The 20,477-nt window shown below is 35.5% G+C and overlaps 1 protein-coding gene across 1 annotated transcript; it reads left to right on the top strand.

Moving 5' to 3' along the window:
• On the top strand, positions 1 to 19,910 carry LOC128177564 (breast cancer type 2 susceptibility protein-like). Its single transcript, XM_052844314.1, has 28 exons — positions 1 to 49; positions 342 to 494; positions 794 to 958; positions 1,601 to 1,700; positions 3,724 to 3,878; positions 4,903 to 4,943; positions 5,447 to 6,785; positions 7,177 to 7,223; positions 7,378 to 11,344; positions 11,496 to 11,549; positions 11,729 to 11,801; positions 12,285 to 12,807; positions 13,217 to 13,386; positions 13,672 to 13,800; positions 14,064 to 14,135; positions 14,235 to 14,370; positions 14,717 to 14,875; positions 15,241 to 15,420; positions 15,895 to 16,045; positions 16,136 to 16,245; positions 16,459 to 16,575; positions 16,730 to 16,811; positions 16,919 to 17,015; positions 17,831 to 17,939; positions 18,276 to 18,376; positions 18,468 to 18,546; positions 18,908 to 19,192; positions 19,506 to 19,910. The coding sequence occupies exons 2-28, from the start codon at positions 368 to 370 to the stop codon at positions 19,686 to 19,688; spliced, it is 8,751 nt and encodes a 2,916-aa protein (XP_052700274.1). The 5' UTR covers positions 1 to 49; positions 342 to 367; the 3' UTR covers positions 19,689 to 19,910.
• Positions 19,911 to 20,477: the final 567 nt, after the last annotated feature.

Below are 20,477 nucleotides of genomic sequence, written 5' to 3'. Positions count from 1 at the left end.
CGCCATTTTTGATGTCTTGTCTGTCTGGAAAGTAGAGGAAAGGTTTCAGGTAATTATTATAAGAATTACCCGTGACCCTGTCGTTATATCTGATTGCGTGTGTGTTGTATTTGAAGAAAAGTTATGTATAATAAACCAGTTTTAAGTCTTCAGTCGCACAGTCACCGTGTATTCATCAGATATTGTCATCATCCTCGAAGTCGAAGGAGATATTTTTTTCGGGAAACATGGGAAAGCCTACTAACATTGACATCCGTTGAAAATATTAATAATTCTGTTAATTTTCTCACATTTCAAAGAAAATATGAGCTTGTATTGATATGTGGTCTTTTATTTCCAAGGTTTTGAGGAATGAAGGTGCAGGAAAATGGAGGCAGGTGAAAATAATAAAACACTTTGTCAGAAATGTGGAGAAATTCATAAAACATTAAGACTGTCCCTTAGGAAAAGAGCGAAGAAATGTTTTTCAAGGTCCAAGAAAAAACTCCAGGAAGGTAATATTAACACTGCTAACAGCTGGCTAATAAGAGATTTCTGTAAAATAATGCATGGCATGGAAAATGTCATGAGAGAATTAAAAAATTATGCACATTTACGTAAAATTTTCAACATCTTACAAAATTTATATGGGTATTAATGTTGTAATTCGATGATGCCCATGCAAAAAATGTACTAAGTTCTCCTCTACTCTCTCATACAAAAAATGTTCCACAGCAATAAGGGTAAACTGCTCTAAATATGCCCCTGTTATTAGAGCCTTGATTCAAGAAGACTACTGTGGTTGCTATTTCAGCTGTAGGGCCTAGCAGTGAAGACTGGTTCCAAGTTGCTACAACACAAAAACTACAGGCTAAACAGAGAGAGAAGGAGGAAAGGAGCCTGTTCATGTCCCCTGTCTCTCAGTGCTCCTCACAGCTGACCCCAGACATTCTTAAATTTCACAGGGGAAGGACTTATGGTTTGTTTTTCCCCTGTACTGAACATTCTCAAACTTTATAATTGTGGAAATTTTTGTGTTTGCTCATGATAGGATTGATTTATATTGAAGACACCTTTGAAAGAATTTGTCTTTTTCTGTCCTGACTCAGTTTTTCTAAACTTTATAAGGTCAGTAGGTTGGTAAATTTATTATCCCCCCCCCCCCCCACGTTTTTTTTTAAAATAAGTAGAAAATGGATCTGCAAACAGCTTAATTTCATGAAATAAAAATCAAGCTAGCCTTAAATAGTGAATTTCTTGTGTTTGGTATATTTTCATTTTTTCACATTTCATTACATTTTCAATTTTTAAAGATGGTTTAAGGTTCTTTGCTGAGTCGTACAAAAGAACTTATGACAAGTTGTAAATATTTTCAGTCTCATGGAATACTCTTTAAGTTACAAAAATTATATAAAACCAGTAATTTACCCGTATTTTAATTTCTGTAATTATATTTTACAGAAATTAAATTCATTAAATTCAAACGTTTATTGAATTTTTATAAATGAGCAGTCATTAGGTTGATCGTATGTTGTAAATTCCGTACTTGTACTGCAGCCCTTAGTTTTATTTTTTGCACAAAAATAATTCTGTGTTTCTCTTTTTTTTTCTTGATTTATAGAATCCTCTCCTGAGATCTCCACCTTTGAGCGGCTGCTGAGTTCCCAGTCCTCCACGTCTAGTCCACACTCTAGGTGGCTCCACCCCTCACTGGGCTCCAGGTAACAGACTAACCCTCAGAAATTTTTTTTATCAATTTATCTAACTCACTGATCATGTTGCTAACTCTTCTTTTCATGTAGCTTTCTGGTCATGTTCCTTGAACTGACTGTTCATGTTCACATATATTACTGGTCATGTTCAAGTGCATCTCATTAGTCATGTTCTTACCGTATTTTCCCGACGACTCGTCGATGCGGACGACTCGTCGAATTGCCCATTTTTAGCCAAATTTTTAACAAAATCCTACGATACGTCGATCTCAGACCATACGTCGATCTTATCACTTCAAAATGGCCTATAAAACTGCAGTAACATCAGTGTATGATGCCACGATGTCACCGATATTGCTACCAATTATTATTAATGATTAACATTTAAACAATTACGCTTTATACTTATGCATCAAATTTTCAAATACCGGCAACTTCTACAAAGTCGCTTGCATTGTAAACAATTCCCGATATCGCGTGTTATGCAAAACTAAACTTACTTTGTCAGAAATATTTTATTCCCAAGCATTAAAATAAGTATCCACTCTGACTATCGCCAGTGAATTCGCCATTACGTAACCAGCCACCTGTTGACTCGGCGCGTGGTCAATGTTTGTTTAACAATTTCCGGTGTCATAGGCATGCACCTGTCTCGTGTCGGACTTCAAAGGGGGATCTCAAGTGCAGAAAGCTTAGCAATTACTATGATTTGATGAAACTTGTTTACTTTGTATCCAGTAATGCAGCTACACGTTATTGTTTTAGATTGACACTGTTAGAAATAAATCGATCATTTGTACGACTTGATAATGACGATATACGACATACATACGTTTCCTAAAAAAATTATCTAACAATAATCAAAGAATTGGACAATAATTAATCAATGAACTATAATCACTCTTATAACGGTACTCTTTATATACACAGGGAGTGAAATTGCCGTAAAGATCTCAGCCTTAGGGCAAGATTATTACCACAACCGGTGTCAGCCTATTGTATAAACAGTAGTATTGATAATTACCGATTACGTATTTTAAGATTGAATTTGACCATTAAATATTTCTGATTTATACTTTCCACTAACAACTCTTTACAAATAAAATAATTAAATTTAAAAAAACATCCCCCGGACCTACTGCAATATTTTCTTCCATTCAAACTTGGTTTCAATTTTACTGCGCAATGTTATCTTCCTACTAGTGATACATAGAACCATGTGACGATGTGTTTACAAAAACGGAACGGTAAAACTTTTAATTGATTAAAGACAATGTAATATTTTTTAATAACTGTTTTTATTATTATGTATTTAAGTGTTGACAAATGAGTGAAAATGATAATTATTAAAGATGAACAGTGAATTCAACAACGTAATTTTCAATCACACAGCCAACTCAAGATGATTAAAACCAAGATTTTTTATGCTATTTTAAAAAAAATTTTGACTACGAGCCTACGACAAGTCGAACAAGACGATAAGTCGGGTGCTCTGCTTCAGAGGAAAAAAATACCGACTAATCGTCGGAAAAATACGGTATAAGCTCAATAGTCATGTTCCTGGTCATTAAATAAGAGACGTGGGCTGATGCTTTTTAAAAAAAAAATCTCTTACCCATTGAGTCCCTTCCTTTTTCTTCTTTTTTCTGTCTTTTTTCAGTCTTTTCCTTATTAATTGGTAAAGCTGTCTAAACTGACAATGAACAGCTGTAGATTCCTTATTTTAGCTTGAGTGCATAATTTTGTGATTTCTCAGTTTTGTATAAAAATGCAAAAGCCAAAATTTCCATTCTATATCAAGACTATCAGAAAAATAATGGCTAGATTTTAAAAACCAAGAGGGGTGCTTCTTGCGATTTTACTCAGATAATAATTCCTCATATTAAAATTGGAAGTTGTAAAAATTTCGATGGAACAGGTGGAAGGCCTAGTGACCAGTAAATTTAATCTTTGATGATAAATTATGTAGCAAAGTATTCATATTTGATCTGAAAAAAATTTGTTCATGCATATGTGTATTATTTAAATTCAGTCCACAAGATGGAGGTAGAGACCAGAATCTTGCCTCTGAGGAAGCCATTATAAGGAGTCTTGGAATTTCAGCAGATGATTCAGGGATCTCCTGGACCAGCTCTTTAGCCACACCCTCCCACCCTCTCTCCCCCACTGGCTCAGGTGTAAAGCAAGGTATGCTGGTGCTAACCCTGTCACTTTTATTAGGATGAAATATGGTATGGGCTTTTTCATCCTTTTTCTGTTAGCTATTTCGTGTCCAGCCAGGTTGTATCTATTATTGTGTGAACTTCACCTACGAAAATCAAACCTGGTCGGCTGATGAATCTAGAGGGAATGGTGTGTCAATGCCACAAAAATATGTCATTGTAGTGTCTATAATTTTATGTACCAGTACATACTACAATGTGTTTGGATCATATTTTGTGTATGGCTGAGACAATAATATAAAAATATCAAAATAATGTGCAGAGGATACATGTATCAATACCCTTGTATAGATATTGAGACAGAAAATAGAATTCCTGTCTCTTTTATTCTATGCTTTAAATTTCATATGCATATCAAATACATGTACCAGGTATTATTCAAATGAGAACTTACAACTAAGTGCATAAATCGAATTCCCAAGACTACAGTGCATTCGAAATAGTGACCATGTCAATGGCAGTGTGAAGTTGTTTTATTTTCAAAGCTTCACTTTTTAAGAATTTGAGTATTAAAAATGTACTTTTTGAAATTGAAAAACAAAATTTTTCATTGAAAGGAATATATTGTGATACATTTTTTATCCTGACGTGTTAATATTATGACAGATATTGATACAGCAAACATTTTCTCCTCCCAGTGCTTATGTTTTGCACACTGTGAGATACAGGACTATCAAATCTGGTTAGGTATGCATTATGTACATATAATTCCAGATGTACTTATCATTAATCCTAGCTGTTAACTCTACTATACTATTGTGTTTAGAATAAGCCACTGCTAAACTCTGGTGCATGGCAATGTTTATGGAATAAAGATAGCTAAAACAATGAAAGTTGTGTGCTATTCTATGTACAGTGCTGCATAGTAGAGAGATAAAATATGAGGAATAATTTGGTATTCCAATGTCTCTTTAATTTATTTTTATGTGTTCATATCAATTTATTCATACTGTAATGAACTTAAACATCGAGTCTTTCTATTTTAATAGATGTGAATGAAGATCAACTTCCAGAGAAAAGAAAACAAAAGGTAACATTATGATATGATACAAAAGAATAAACTAATGAACTTTATTGCAAGTTTAGCAATCTGAAGAATCCATAATTTTTTTATGGTGGTATGGGACACCTGTCAATATTAATATGGATAAAAATACATTAAAATGAAAATACTGTCACCAGTTAAGAATTATTTGACAAATGAATATGTTTTATACAATTTGAAAGTTAAAAATTATAATAGTTCCAATAGGAATCAGAGTCATAATTTACAGATTCATAGTAAACACTTTAATCCATTAAGCTATTCTGTTAGGTAACAATTTTGGGAAAGCAAAATTTATTAGAGTATACTTGATTTTATTGTTTATTTTAGCAGAAAGTACGTCACAATATGGAGGTGTCCCACATCACCTTAATTTTGTCATTTGTATATCCTGACATTTATCTTTCTAACCCTCGAAAAATTGTTGATCTTACTTTGACGATGTATGTATGTGAAAAATAATTTCCTCTTTCATTGAAAATTTTCAGAGAGTTCCCAGAGCATTATTTTCTCCAGGTGTGGTTAGGAATCCGGATGAACTCTGTCATAGTTTAAACAGGTCAGACATTGAAATAAAGGTGGAACTCGATGAAGATACAGTAAAAGAAGGAGCTTCCAAAGAAATACATGTACTAGACATCTCTGTGAAAAGTGAAGTGGAAACGGATAGTATGCAGTTGTTTTCTCAGGAACTTATAACAGAGGAACCTAGTTTGGAAAATGATGTTGTTTATCTTGGAGAAAAATCTCCAAGCACAAAGAAAGATAACTGTGCTTCCTCAGATGAAACCACAGCAGCCGCCATTAAACAGGAAGTGATTGACGAAACTCTGTCTGATTTCTTTGATCCTCCGTCAAAGTCTGTAGGAAGGCGTCGCTGTGCACCCAGTAAAGGAAGGAAGAGAAAATCCCTGGGTGATTCGCCTTTGGAATTAGACTTTCCTTTCAAGAGAGAAGCAAAGGCAGTGGTTTCCTTGTCTCCTTCATTGTCTCCAGCAGCAAGTACAAGGAGGGTTCTAAAAGCAGCAAAAGAAAAATTTAACACCCCTGTAGAGAGAAACAAGCCGCCACGGTCAATTCTGTCGAACGAGAAATGCAGAGGCTCAAGGTCTGGTACAAGAAAACGTGTGACATTCAGCAACTCTGATGATTTCTTTAAAGAAATTAATGCAGGGAAGGAAGAGGGTGGTAAAAGCAACAAACAATTAAAAAAGACAGAGGATGTTGATATCAATGTACCTGCTCAGACTGTTGACAGTTCGAAATCGAGAGATTTTGACTCCTGTGATCAGAAAAAAGGACAAAGTGTTGATGTTACTGTAGAAGACTCTGAAGACTTGTTTTCACAAGTGTCACCTTCTTCATTGAATGAAATGTGCTCTATAGATAACGAGGACTTGTTTGCTAAAGATGTAAACTCATCAAGTTCCAAAAAGAATGAAGATCATGGGAAAATATTAAACTCTGTTGTTGCGGCAGAACCAACGGCTACAAATGGAAATAACAAGAACACGGCTGTTAATGAAACTCAGAAACAACATTCTAGTGATGATGTAGCCTCCACAGCAGACATAGCTCCTGTTGTGCCAAAAATTTCAGGACTGAGGTCCAAAGGTAGAAAATTCTTGTACCCAACCACCAACCAAATTACAAAGAGTTGTCCCAAAGTTGTTTATGGGTTCAAGGAGGTTGAATCACCATTCCACAATCATCACACCACAAGTGAAAGTCCCACAGTGGAAAAGAATGACGGAGAGCCAACAGCTGGGCAAGGCTTTGAAAATAAATCAAGAGAGACTAAAAGTCCAAAAGTTTCTTCAACTACAGGTACATATGGTGTAAACTGCACTGTTTTACATATACATGTATATACTAAACCAATATTAAAAGTTGTTTTGGACTGTGATTGTAGGCAAATCAGAATCTGTTACATTTTGCCTTCCTTTACTTTTGTCCCATCCTCCTACATGTACACCCTCAAACCCAGTTGATAAAGTCAAACAGAACCAATTTAGAAAATGGCACATACCTGTACATACATGCTTTGGCTGGAAATAAAACAGGGTGAAACAGAATGCTAAATAAAATGGGGTTTAAGCCGCTCATGTTGATAGAGTTTGAATTTTTACAAATAATCTTACAAAGAGATGATGAAAAGTTGAAAATATAAGACGTTTTATTTTGACAAAATATTTGATTTTTTTTTATATTTTTACAGGGTTTCAAAGGTTCTCAAAGTTAGAGCCAGCTGATAATCAAAGAGAGGTAACTCTAATTTTTTTTATCCAAAATAAGATTTTTTTGATAAATGTTTATTTTAACATTTTATTGGAGTTGAATGCCATGACTTGTAATAAGATACTTTTCAGTATTCAATGAATTGCATTAATAGAACATAATTCAGAAACTTTTTTTATAGAAAACATTTAAGGAGGAATTAACTTCAAAACCTGACACAAAGATGAGTAAGATGGTGAACAGATCTATAGACATCAAAGTACAGGAAACCAAATCAGAGTTACCATTGAAAAATGACAGAAAACTAGATATTCTATCCACCGACAGAAAACTAGATATTCTATCCACCGACAGAAAGGAAGATATTCTATCCACTGACAAAAAACAAAATGATAGATCTGCTATCTCTGATGCGAACAAACTTGTAACTAGTTCACCTCTCAATAACAAGGCACAGACCCCACAGCATATCAAAGAAGAGTCTGAAGTACAGCCATCAACAAGCATATGTGGTATTAGCACTAAGACATTTGGAGGATTCTCCACAGCAGGTGGTAGAAAGTTTGTCATGGACAAGGATGCTTTACAAAAGGCTAGATCACTGTTAGAAAAAGATGATGATAATGATCTTGACGGCGGAATAAAGAAATTGTTTGAACAGGGAGAGAAGGCTGTAGAGAATGTCGACCATAGACTGGATCCAATAAGTTTACCGAGCACAGGGAGTAAAGAGTGTACTGGTGGAGTTAAAGTGGATGATATTTTAGGTAGGGATGGTTGTAGCTTTCAAGGATTTCAGACAGCGAGGGGAAAAAAAGTGGAGTGTAGTGAAAGTTCTCTAAAAAAGGCTCAAAGGATGATAATAGAAGGGATAGCGACAGAAGAAATGGCAAGTAAAGAGTGTACTGTTGGGAGTAAAGTGGATTGGACTTCAAGTAGTAGTGCTGGCTTTCAAGGATTTCAGACAGCTAGTGGAAAGAAAGTGGAGTGTAGTGAGAGTTCTCTTGAAAAGGCCCAGAGGATGATAACTGAGGAGGGGGATACAAAAAATATTTCAAATACAGAGACTGAATGGGATGATAATGAAACTGTTATGCCATCAGGGGATAGAAAATCAGCAGCCAAAGGTCAGGAAATTGGTTTCTCAAGTGTGAAAGAATTTATAAATCCTGGTTTAAAATCATCTAAATCTACATCACAGTCAAGTTGCAGTAAGAATGCAGATTTTGAAACAAAAGGAAAGAATATCTTCTCAGATATTTTTGAAGAATTTCAAGATTGTGGCAGCAACATTGATGCAGACTCCATCCCTGGATTTAAAACTGCTGGTGGCAAAGGTTTTAACATTGCTAGTTCATGTTTGAAAAATACAATTCCAACAAACAACAAAAAGGGTTTAAAAGAACCTAATGTAGAATCTGTTGACTTGGTGGTGGAAGAAGATATTATCAAGTCCATGTTTTCTGGAATAAAAGGCAAAGTAGGAAACAATTCTAACACAAAACCAGCTGGTCCCAGTACATTTACCAGACCAGTCAGCACTGCTCAGCAGATGAAATCTGCTTCCATTGCTGCCCGATTTCCTCCTGGTTCCAACATTCCTAAAGGATTTAGACCTTTCAAGCCACCTAAAATTGCACCTAAGGCAAAACCTCATATATCTACAGAATCTGATGTTGTTTCAAAGACAACTGTCGATAAATCTGAAAGTGTTGAAGAAATTCAGCCACACAGTAATGAAGGTTCCAGAGATGAGGAGAAAAATGTGAATGAAAATTTTTGTAACAAAGAGAATGATAAAATGGATGATAGTGCTGATTTGAGCAATTTGTTTTTGAATGACATGTTTGAAGAGGAGATGGAGATCTCTCAGAAATTAACTCCAGAACCTGTGGCTAATAGTGGAAAGATCATAAAAAACATAAGTGAAGAACCTAAAGAAAGAGTTCAAGAAAGTGCTTGCTCTACATCTATACCAGAAAAGGCAGAAGAAACCACAGAAAAAAGTCTAAATGGAGGTCCTAGTGCTAAAATGCCTGTTGAAATGGTTGATGTCTTGCAGCAGAAGTTTGATGGATTTCAGACTGCTTCTGGGAAGGCTGTTTCTATTGATGAAGAGAGTTTGAAGAAAGCCAAGGAATTGTGGGATAATCAGACAACTGGCAATGATTATAAAGAGACTGATCCTGAAGTTACTTTCAAAAACATAAAAACATCATCATTCCTAAGGAACAATGAATTGATGAAACAAAGAGAAAGTTCAAACCCAACTGAAAAGTCTTTTAATGTATCACTTGTCCCTGATCCTCATGCACAAAGGCCACATAGTAATGAAAGTATAGGGGGTGAATTAAAGACATTCCAAGGATTTCAAACTGCATCAGGAAAATCTGTGAACATTGATGAACAGTCTCTGTTAGCAGCAAAAGAGTTGTGGAAGAACTCTATTGATGATAGAAGTTTAAAACCTTTTTGTGATGAAAATGTAAACAAAAATCCAAAAACTTCTTGTACAAATTCAGTCAAAAATAACAGTGACTTTGACATGGCAATAAAGAATGATAATTCTTCGTTTAGAAAGATTTCGGACTCGGAAAAGGAAGATAACATTCATACGTCCCATGTTGAAGAAAAAATGAAGGAAAAACCTGTACAATATGGTGGCTTCCAAACAGCATCTGGAAAACATGTAACTGTGAGTGGGAAAGCTATGGTGGAAGGAAAAAAATTATGGGAAAATTCATTAAAGGATCCTTCTATCAGTCCCTTACAAAGCACAAAAGACAATGTGCAGTTACCTGAAAATGAGAATAAGAAAGAGAAAGTGTCATTTAGTGGATTTCAAACAGCATCAGGAAAAACTGTAAAAGTGGATGACAAGTCTTTGACAGAGGCAAGGAAACTCTGGAGTTCCTCTGGTGTGGAAGAAAGGGAAACTCCAACTCATACAGTCCTTGAAAATTTGTGTCAACCTGATAACTTTTCACAAAATAATGTTAAAGAAAAAAATGAACTGAGCAGTACTCATGATGAGAAAACCTTACAAGATTCAAAGGAAAAACCAAAGAATCAAATTGTTCCCCAGTTATCAAGTTCCAGTGACATGAAATCGAACGTTAGTTCTCTTAGCAGTATGGGAGAGAAAAAAATGGTAAATGATATTAATATTCAAAGCGGTTGTCCTCTTGCTTTTCAAAGCCCTTTTATGAGTGCATCTGGGAAAAAGATTCAAGTTTCAGAGGATGCACTTAATCATGTTAAATTGGAAACTTTAAAGACAGAGGAGGGAAAAGAAAATGAAAAGCCAGTATTTCAAAATGACGAAACTAAACCAGTTATGAATTCTTCAGAAAGTATGTCTTGTCCATTTCTGAGTGCATCAGGAAAACAGATATCTGTATCAGCCTCTGCTTTGGAATCAACCAAATCATTTTTCGATGACAATGAGAAAGATGTTTCTTCTTTAACAACAGATAGCAAGAAATTTTCTCCATTTCAAAGTGCAAGTGGTAAGTCTGTTTCTGTGTCAAAGAAGTCTCTTGAGATTGCTCGGGCAATTCTGGAGGAAGACCATGAAATGAAAACATTGCGTACTGCAGCAACAACGAGTTTGCCCAATGAAACACATTCAAAAGAAAAATCCTTTTCACCGTTTGAGAGTGCAAGTGGTAAAAAGGTCTTAGTGTCCCAGAAATCTCTTGAAATGGCCAGAGCCAAGCTAGAAGACAATCAAGGACCTGAAAAGCAGACCTCAACACCCAAGATCTCAAAAGTTGATTACATGGAGGGCGACATCTTACCATTTAAGAGCGCCAGTGGAAAGTCTGTGTCAGTATCCAAGAAGTCTCTGGAAAAGGCTCGAGCAAGATTAATGGAAAACTTTGAAGCAGACGTTGACACACTGCCAACTTCTAGTGCTGACACCCCATCTACATCATCAAGACAGGAAACTGGTGTGGTCTTCCCGGCTCACAGTCAGAAGAGGAAGTTAGATGAGATTAAGACACCGAAAAAGCAGAAGACAAGAGAAGTGGAGGATGCGAATGAATATGAGAATCTGATACTGCCAGATGATTTCTTTGATGAAATGGAGACTCCCAATAAGAAAATCAAAATGGAAAATGGAAGTGCCTCCAAAACACTACCAGGTAGTGTGTAATTTGTTTTTGTTCAATAATCATTATTTGAAAGTAAATATGTAAAAAGTTTTATGCACATTGTACATATATAGTTCTGCCATCATTCAGAAAAGTGTATAGTGAGCATGCATCCTAACCAATGGATTGTTTTATCTTGTAGGACATGTTGGAAAAGACAGACAAAATTTTACAGCGCTTTCAACTGTTCCTGAAGGTATTAGAAGTAAAACATGCTGAAAAAACTTAATTCTTGTTTGGAAAATCTATTCACACGATTGTTAACTCCATTGTTCGATTTTGTTTGATTTTTATTAGATAGCTCAATACTAAGGTTGCTGAGATTACTTAGGAGGATTACATGTTTGTTTGACTTGTTTTTACTTTTGTTTAAAGGTTACACAAAGGATAGACAGAACTTTTATGCTAACCCATTAAAATGCCAATCTGCCAGGGATTCTGGAAGCAGGTATAGAGTAGATTTTGTGGAACAAATGCAAACAGAACTTCCTGTTAATGTTGTTTGAATACATTGGAAATTTAGCATCATTCTTTCTTTCTCTTTTCCCCATTGCTCTTTATATTGATTAAAATTCATTTTAAGGAGGACCAAGTATGCAATACTTCTTTTATCAAAACAAACAGTAGAATTTATCTTTGTCTTTATGATTTTTATACATGACTTCCATAATGTTGTCAAACAGCTTAGGTCAATTTGATAGAGTGTCAGTTACTGAAGTGAAATGTCCTATTAAAGTTCCCTTGGTTTCTTAAATAATTTTCAGCTTTGAAAGTTTTTTGAATGTATTTTTTGAATAAGTATTGTTTACTTTCACAATTAAATGATTAAAAAAAAGGGATTCAATATCAATTTATTTGTAAATTGGAATATATAAGAGCTCATGATTTCTTATTCCACCATGAAAATAGCTTCACTTGGCTTATTTTACAGTTACAGGGCCCTTGTCAAGCAGGAGGAGGCAAAGAAACAGAACACACCTAGTGCAGCTACAGCATCAGGCTCAAGCTTTAGGACTCCTTATAAAGCAGGATCCACCTTTACTGAGAGCCAAGGTCAATCGAGCTCTGTGGTTAAGTCTGTGCAGCCAGTGTTTGTACCCAAGTCCAAGCAACAGGCTCATTCTGCATCTCCTCTGGATGTAAAGTCAGGAAGTAAGACAGTGTCAAAAAATCTTGGATCCGTAGTTTCGTCCTCTCCAGCTATAAGTACCAGTAGTTCACAGACAGGGAGTTTAAAGCAAGATGTGTCCCAGAAAGCTAAAATAAGTGACAAAGACAAGGAAGAGTACAAGAAGGCCTTGGAAACTGCCAGGGGTAAACAGGAGGAGATGGTGAAGTCCAAGTCGTCTTGTAGCGTGAAGCCCAGTGCTGGCCGATTGTTCCAGCTGAAGACTTCAGGGACGAGGTGCAAACTGAGGGAGGTCATTTTCGGACAACAACAGAACAAGACTGACGTAAGTCAAACACAGCAATGTCATAACTGTAATCTGGCACTTTGAATAGATTTAATGAAACCTATGTTAGGGGAAAATGCTTTTATAGTTTTCAGTAAAAATTAAATTGAATCAAAAATCGTGTGAATCGTTGATAGAAAGGAGTAATTTTTTTTCACAAATTAGAAATGAGACATGAATTTTATTGAATTTTATTGTCAAAAAATGGTAGATATCGTTCATTATCATAGATTTACATGTATGTACAGATTAAATGAAATCAAATTTTTATTTCATTCAATGATGGGAAAAGTAACTTATAGACTTGGTGTTTCTGTATGAAGGGATATAAATCAAAGGATCTGAGACCCGAGTGATAGATTTTACATACTTTACATTTTACAAACTTTACATTTTACATACTTTACAGTCGAGCTGTGTGATAACCTCCACCCTGTTGGTGAGGTCCTGTAATGCCGCCAGACACCGTTTCTACCTGCCCGACTTCTACAGCGCTGATGTCACACAGGTGTATGTCGGAGACGGGGCTTTACTTGTTCCTGATGACCAAGGGTATACAGGAGTCAAAGAACTGTACAAGTAGGTCCACTATGGTAGTATGGTTAAAAATTTCATTCTCCGAATGATCAGTAACTTTTACTTGATTTAGCATTATGTTAGATTAAAATTGTTATTAGTTTATTGAATTCTCCTCCTCAATTTTAAAAACTAGAAATACATTTGGAAACTTTGTATACTTGGTGATATTTTCTTTTCAGAGTTTCAGCATTTACTGGTTATTGTACTTCTTCAAGTATGTTTCATGTAGATTTTGTTTCTGGGTAACAATTACATTTTATATTCTAAATTGATGAATTCTTGCAGGGCATTCTTGACCATAGACAGTGTCGACCCATCCCTGATCAGCGAGGCTTGGTTCTGTAATCACTACAGGTGGATCGTGTGGAAGCTGGCGTCATACGAAGTCGCCTCCCCTGACAAGTTTGGCAGTAGGTGAGTGATAGTGTAAAGCAGTAATTACAGGTATTTCATCATTCCTACTTTATCTTATTTTGGGCGTCGTTTAATTCTATACAATAAAATGCATTTTGTGATAAAATTTGTATGGTATCATCCAATAGATTTTGCCAAATGTAAAATAAAAAAGAAAGATGAACGAGACATTGAATTTGTTTACAAATTTCTTGGATGGACATGTATGTTATACTGCCTTATTGTTACACTTTTTTGCATCGATTTAATATCCTCTTTAATAGGGCTCTGACTCCAGAGAATGTTATGCTGCAGATGAAATACAGATATGACAGAGAAATTGACAGATGTCAAAGGTATTTCTACTTTAAAAGGACAATATACACGATAATAATCTGCATTTATCATAGTATATGTACTAGAAATTATTAATGTGATTGGACATATTTTCTCAGGTCAGCTCTAAGGAAGATAATGGAGAGAGATGATACCTCTTCAAAGAGACTGGTGCTGTGTGTGTCCAGCGTACAGAGAGCGGAGTCCACAAACCCAGCAACACCATCCAGCAAACAAACTGTCCTGGATCCTGAGGTCTGTCTACTTGCTATTCTCATTATCAGTAAAAGCCTAAGTACTTTTGACTATTTATATGGTTACAATTTTGAGCTGTAGGGGTTGACATGTGTATTAAAGGCTTTCTTTTCTGTGTAAATTTTTCAATGAATCATCACTTTTACAAATGGTTAACTTTTGTTAAGTTCTTTCCCTTTTCAAAAAAAGACTAACATTGTACATTTACTTAAAAATTTTAAAAATTTATTAATACAGTACATACCGTATATGTGATGAGTTCATTATAATTCAGAGGTTGTATAAATCAATTATGAAACATGCAAATTATGTGAAAAATAAGTGAATGCCAGAATTGTCTCTACAGGTGACAGTGGAGCTGTCCGACGGCTGGTACTGTATCCCAGCCAAGTTAGATGTCCCCTTGCTGGACCTCATCAATAGGCAGAGGATCCAGACAGGGCAGAAACTGTGTACCACCGGGGCGGAGCTGGTGGGCAGTCAGGACCCCTGTACCCCGCTTGAGGTAAGACCAGGGCTGTGTACTTGTTTGAGGCTATATGTGATATATTTATGTGATAGTAATTCATGTATTAGATATAAATCACATGCGAAAATAGCAAGCTTTTATGTATTTATTTTGGATTTTTCATTCAGAAAACTAGGTACTACATGTAGTATGTAATGCATATTTTGAAAGAAGTTTTGAAGAGAAAAAAATCAATATTCTGTTTCCATGTGCATTTGCTGGTTACAGCATAATTATTTCAGTATATTGTAAAATAGTGTAGAAAAATAATTTTGCATCCTTATTCATATTTGATGTTCTACATGAAACCTTTATTCATGTAAAAGAACATATGATAACTGACTCAAAATTCCCACATTCAGGCCCCAGCGTCCCTGCAGTTGAAGATCAATGCTAACTCCACTCGGCCTGTCCCCTGGGACACTGTGCTAGGCTTCCAGCCTGACCCCCGCCCGCTGTGTGTCCCACTCAGTGACCTCCACGGAGAGGGAGGGATGGTGGGGTGTGTAGATGTGGTGCTGGGAAGGAAGTATCCGCTAATGGTTAGAAAGTTATCGGTTCACTCAGTTTTGTTTTGATGGACAAATTTTTAGACACTTCAGCCTAAATCTGCATACGTTATATACCTGGTACAATGTACAAAATTTCTTGTGAATTTAAAGAAGTTTGTTTTCATTAAACATATACTGTAAACATATTACATTTGGCTGTGTATTCTATGTAGCGCTTTTGGCAGAATGCGGCTTCCGCTAAATCAAGTACATCGCTAATTGTAATTCATATATGTAAAAGAATAGTCATGTTCAGGAATACGCTAATTCAAATCTACGCAAACTTGTTCAAAAACTAATTTCCGCCAAATATCGTACATGCCAAATATAATACGTTTACAGTATTTGGTAAAATTAAATCTGTGTCCAACATCCATATCCTATGGTTAAATCGCCAATTAATCAAGCTCAAGATTAATTTTGTTTTTGAAACCAAAATAATCTGGTTGTGTGTACCATCTGTAGTACATGGAGAAGCTGCCTGATGGGGGATCAGTTTTCAGAACAGCTCAGGCCGAGGAGAAGTTCAGCCAACTCCACCAAAAACAGCAACAAGACGCCATGGAGTCACTGTACAGAAAGCTGGAGAAAGATTTCGACAAGGAGGACTATGAAGGTAAAATATATTTGAAGATTGTTTATATGCAGCGTGGATAAAGGGAAAACGGATAAGTTGGACATGATTTTTGTGCAATCTTTTTTGCAGAGAGCCGTGCAGTGAAGAGACAGTGGAAGGAGTCTGAGATTGAGGAATTACAAAGTGGACAGGAGGTGTGGGAGGCTCTTAGAACAGCCAAAAGACCTGACATTGTTGAGGTGGGTGTGAAAGTACTTGTTAGAATAGCGACAATATGATTTACCAAATAACAACTAATCATAATTCTTCCATATATGTTTCAAAATCATTAAATAGAGATACGTTCATTGTGAATATCATGAAAAAATCCATTATAACAATGATACTATTGATGCAATAGTGATTTTGTGATTTGTTATGTATGTAGTGTATATGAAGGTTTCTGTTTTCAGGGTTATTTGAGCGACTCTCAGATGAGACTGCTAATGGACTACAAACAACAACTTCATCAAGAAAAGCTCCAGAGGTTACAGAATGAGTTCCAGAAATCCTGGAGTGATGAACAAGGGGTATAAATGGTTCTACGTAGATATCTTCCAATATTCAATGTATTTTTTTGATATTAAGATTTTATGTGAATATTTTCAGATTGAAGAGATTTATAGCAAACAATATCATTTACATAACATAAACTGAAGTTTTTATAAATCCTTATTTCTCAAGAATTCAAAGGCCAGAAATGTGGTGCCATTGTTGAAATTAAGAGTTATGGGACTGTCAAAGAAAGATGTGGACTCCAGAAGATGTAAGTGAATTCTCTGCTATGAATATGTGCATTGATAGAGTTGATATTCAAACATCTGTTCTCCATAGGCGTCACTTGATCTAAATATGAGTTACGATACGTTGCAGCCACAGTGATATCTGTGTGGAGACCAGGCCAGGAAGTGTTGGATCTGAAAGAGGGACAGAGATACAGGGTCTTCTCATTGTCTGCCTCTCACTCAAGGTGAGGAATAGGGTCAATCCAAACCTCAGTCTGGGAGTCCACATAGCTCTCTCCTGTCTGTGGCTGCTTAAGCACAAATTATTGTAAAATATATTATCATACATTTGTTAAAATGTTTCCTTGATGAAGTTTAGGAGGTAAAATAGCTATTTTTCTTAGGCAAGGATTGTTCATATATAGCTAATCTATACAGTGGGGTATAAAATGCGCTGTCCACCCCTCTGAATGCTGTCACAAAAATTTTGACACCAATTTTGATATCCTATGATTTTATTTGACTTTCTCTAACACTAAAAAGTTCCACAACCATGAATAAAAGACTACAAAAGCTCTTTCATCAAACCAACAACACCTTGAAATAGTTTCTCAATTAAGCAGAAAATAACATAATGAAAGCATGATGAATTAGAATAATATAAGACAAATAATTGAAAAAATATGCAATTTTAGATAAAAAATTATGGTTTTTCAAAAAATGATTCAGAAAATATAAACAAAAGCTTCTGGAGGATGCGAACTTGTGATCTGCGATTTCACAAGCCTACCAGTAATACTTTAACCACTGAGCTATGGTGATATGCAACCAAATCCATTGTTAAAAACAATTTAAGAAAACATTTGAATTGTCATCTTGTGACATAGTTTCATAGAAAGTAGAAGCCTTGGTGTAGTGAGGTACCTGAAAGCATGGTTTGAATTTAAGAGGTCAATGTTCAGTCTGCACTCTGCAAAAGTTTTGTAAATGAATCATTTCACTTGTTATAATAAATAAATGTTGAGCCTTTAAATGATTTTCAATATAAATGATATTATAGAGCCAGATACAGTCCTAACAGTGTACAGCTGACAGCAAACAGACAGACCAAGTTCCTGCCGGTCAGGGTGGACGAGAATCTGCTGGACCTGGTGTATGAACCCAGAGAGGTATGTACATTATTTATACAGGTAAAAGTCATTATGTAATTCACAATAGTTATGTCAAAGATAATGTCGCATGAATTTCATATGAAACTATTTATATACGTGAAATCGATGTTATGTTGAATTTGCACATGCATTTATTGTATGCTCTTTTCATATGAAATTTACACATTTGTAAATGTGTAGCTGCTGAGGAATAAAAATAATAAAAATAAAATAAAAGTAAAATAAAAATAATAAATTGTCTTTCAATGGTCTACAACAATTTTGTTGTGCTATTGTGTATATTTCAAGGAAAGATGTTATTAAACTGTGCATATGTATGTTTCCCGATTACAGGTGCTTTGTGCTTGTGACTTAAAGAGACGGCAACCGATGTTTGGAGAAGTAGATATTGTGTGTCTAATTGTTAACATTGAAGTCACAGAAGCTGGTGAAAGGTGACAATTTTTCCTCAACATTTGGAATGATATATTGAAAAAAAAAAACCTATCCTTGAAATTTGAATGTTAAATTTTCATTTATTTTCAGCTCAAGAAACCAGGAAATTGTGTATGGAATGGACAAAAATGGAGATATTATAGGGATCAAATTTTGGGGAGGGCTTAAGGTATGTGTTTGTGCAGATATTTCTCAGACAAAGTAATATTTCATATTACATTTTCTCTTTAAGGACTTAAGATCTAGTAAATTTAAACCTGACGCCTGTACAGCACAACTCATCAAAATTCCTTAACCTTTTAACAGTAATTTTAGTGAGTGCTTGCAAGATCCCGCTCTGCTAAACAGGCCTTTGTTCATGTCTAAATTGCTAGGGAATATATAAAATCACTAAAGACTACTGCAGTCAAAAATACTCATGAACATTTTTTCCAAAAAAAATGTGATTAGAAGTCTTCCTTGGAAAATGGAACATCCAAGTTATATAAGGGTTGTAAATGTTTTGTTATTGCATGTGATGTATATTTCAGGCCTTTGGACTGAATGCCACTCTGACTGTGGGTACTGTGGTCTGTGGGAGTAACCTACAGGACAAGTTCCCCCACCGCTCCACCATCCTACCCCTGGTGGAGGCCAACATGGAGTTCTCTGTGTTCACCAAGTCCCCTCAGGGGGCCCCGCAGAAGAAGGCTCACCAGGTCCTGACCGAGAGAATCAAATCAGCAGGGGAGAAAACTCTTGTGGAAAGGGGCCAGCAGCTGGTGGCTGAACTGCTAGAAAAGAAGCAGAAGATGACACTGGGACATACTCCAACAGTAAGAGTTCAATATACTGTGAACTATTTATAGAGAGGAATTTTAACTAAATAGAAAGGGAGCCTAGAATAATTACATGGAAAATAGAATCCTGACATTGCTACATTAAATATATTCAAAATAATTGCATCATGATGGTAGAAAAAAATGTGAACTTGTTTTTTATGCAGTGCTAAATTCTCAAAAAGGGGGACATCTTCTCTTTATTACTTGAAAAGTTTAATACGACTTGTGACTGTACAAATTTACCCTAAGCAAAGCAAAATGCAACTTAATGGGTAATAATAATTTGATTTAAATATGTATATTTCAGAAGACTGTTTGCAGTGAGCAGGGAGAGGAGAATGCTAGTCCAGTGCCTCCTAGTTCTGCACAGAAAGCAAAGATAGCACAGTTGATGTCATACGGGTCACCCTCCCCCCTCTCCCCCATCCCCACCAAAGTGACCCCCGCCGCCAAGAAAACCTTTAAAGTACCAAAACCAGCTCATGTGTAGGAGCTATTCCATTGATGTGTTCAAAGTTTAAAATTTGTTGAAACTATATTTATATAGTTGTTAAATTGTGAATGGTGCTAGCATGTTGATTTTTAGTCCTTGTTCAAACAGAACAGAGAATTTTATGAAGTGATTGTTATAACCTTATACAAATATGGATTTACTTTAAAAACTGAGTAAAGTATGTGCCAAACGTTGGAAAATTTAGAGAAATTAAAAATATCTGAGTTTATATGGCTCTTTTGTTTGCTTCCTTTTATTTTCTAAACAGTTTCTCTGTTATGTAGATGAATTGAATTGCTCACACTGGATTACTCATTTTGACTTTCTGGGACCAGTCTTTGTTCATTGTTGGAAATCCTCTATGACACACACTGAGCCAACTCATTGACCTTCTTAATCTGAAGAATCTGTTAATGGGCTGAAAATGCCTTCTTAATTTGTCTGGTTGAATGAAACCTATTAGATTCATATCCATTCAACTCTGTTTATATAGACTAAAGAGTTAATAAAAATTAAACTAGCTGTCCAAATTGCACAATCTACTAACTTAGTCCAGGTGAGATAGAAATGCTGGTCATAGATTAGTCTCTGTTATTCAAAAATTGCACCGTTTTCCACGTCTCTTAATTATTTATTTTTATTATTCCAGTGAAAAAGATATTTCTTTACATATTTATTACAGCACAATTATTATGCATTTGGGTCAAGAGTAATGAAAGCCTTCAGTTACATTAATTGCACATTACAACTCATTTTTTCAATGTAATAACAATACCAATTACAACG

Source organism: Crassostrea angulata, chromosome 3, assembly GCF_025612915.1.
Source record: "Crassostrea angulata isolate pt1a10 chromosome 3, ASM2561291v2, whole genome shotgun sequence".
NCBI lineage: Eukaryota > Metazoa > Mollusca > Bivalvia > Ostreida > Ostreidae > Magallana > Magallana angulata.
Note: the sequence above shows the minus strand (reverse complement) of the source record. Positions and strands in the feature narration are given on the sequence as shown.

Bases quoted from the DNA above. Each gene is read 5' to 3' on its own strand.
- LOC128177564 (XM_052844314.1), top strand. From the start codon at position 368: ATGGAGGCAGGTGAAAATAATAAAACACTTTGTCAGAAATGTGGAGAA. The intron at 16,046-16,135 runs GTAAAATATATT...TCTTTTTTGCAG, and splicing joins CGACAAGGAGGACTATGAAG to AGAGCCGTGCAGTGAAGAGA. The intron at 16,246-16,458 runs GTGGGTGTGAAA...TTCTGTTTTCAG, and splicing joins AAAGACCTGACATTGTTGAG to GGTTATTTGAGCGACTCTCA.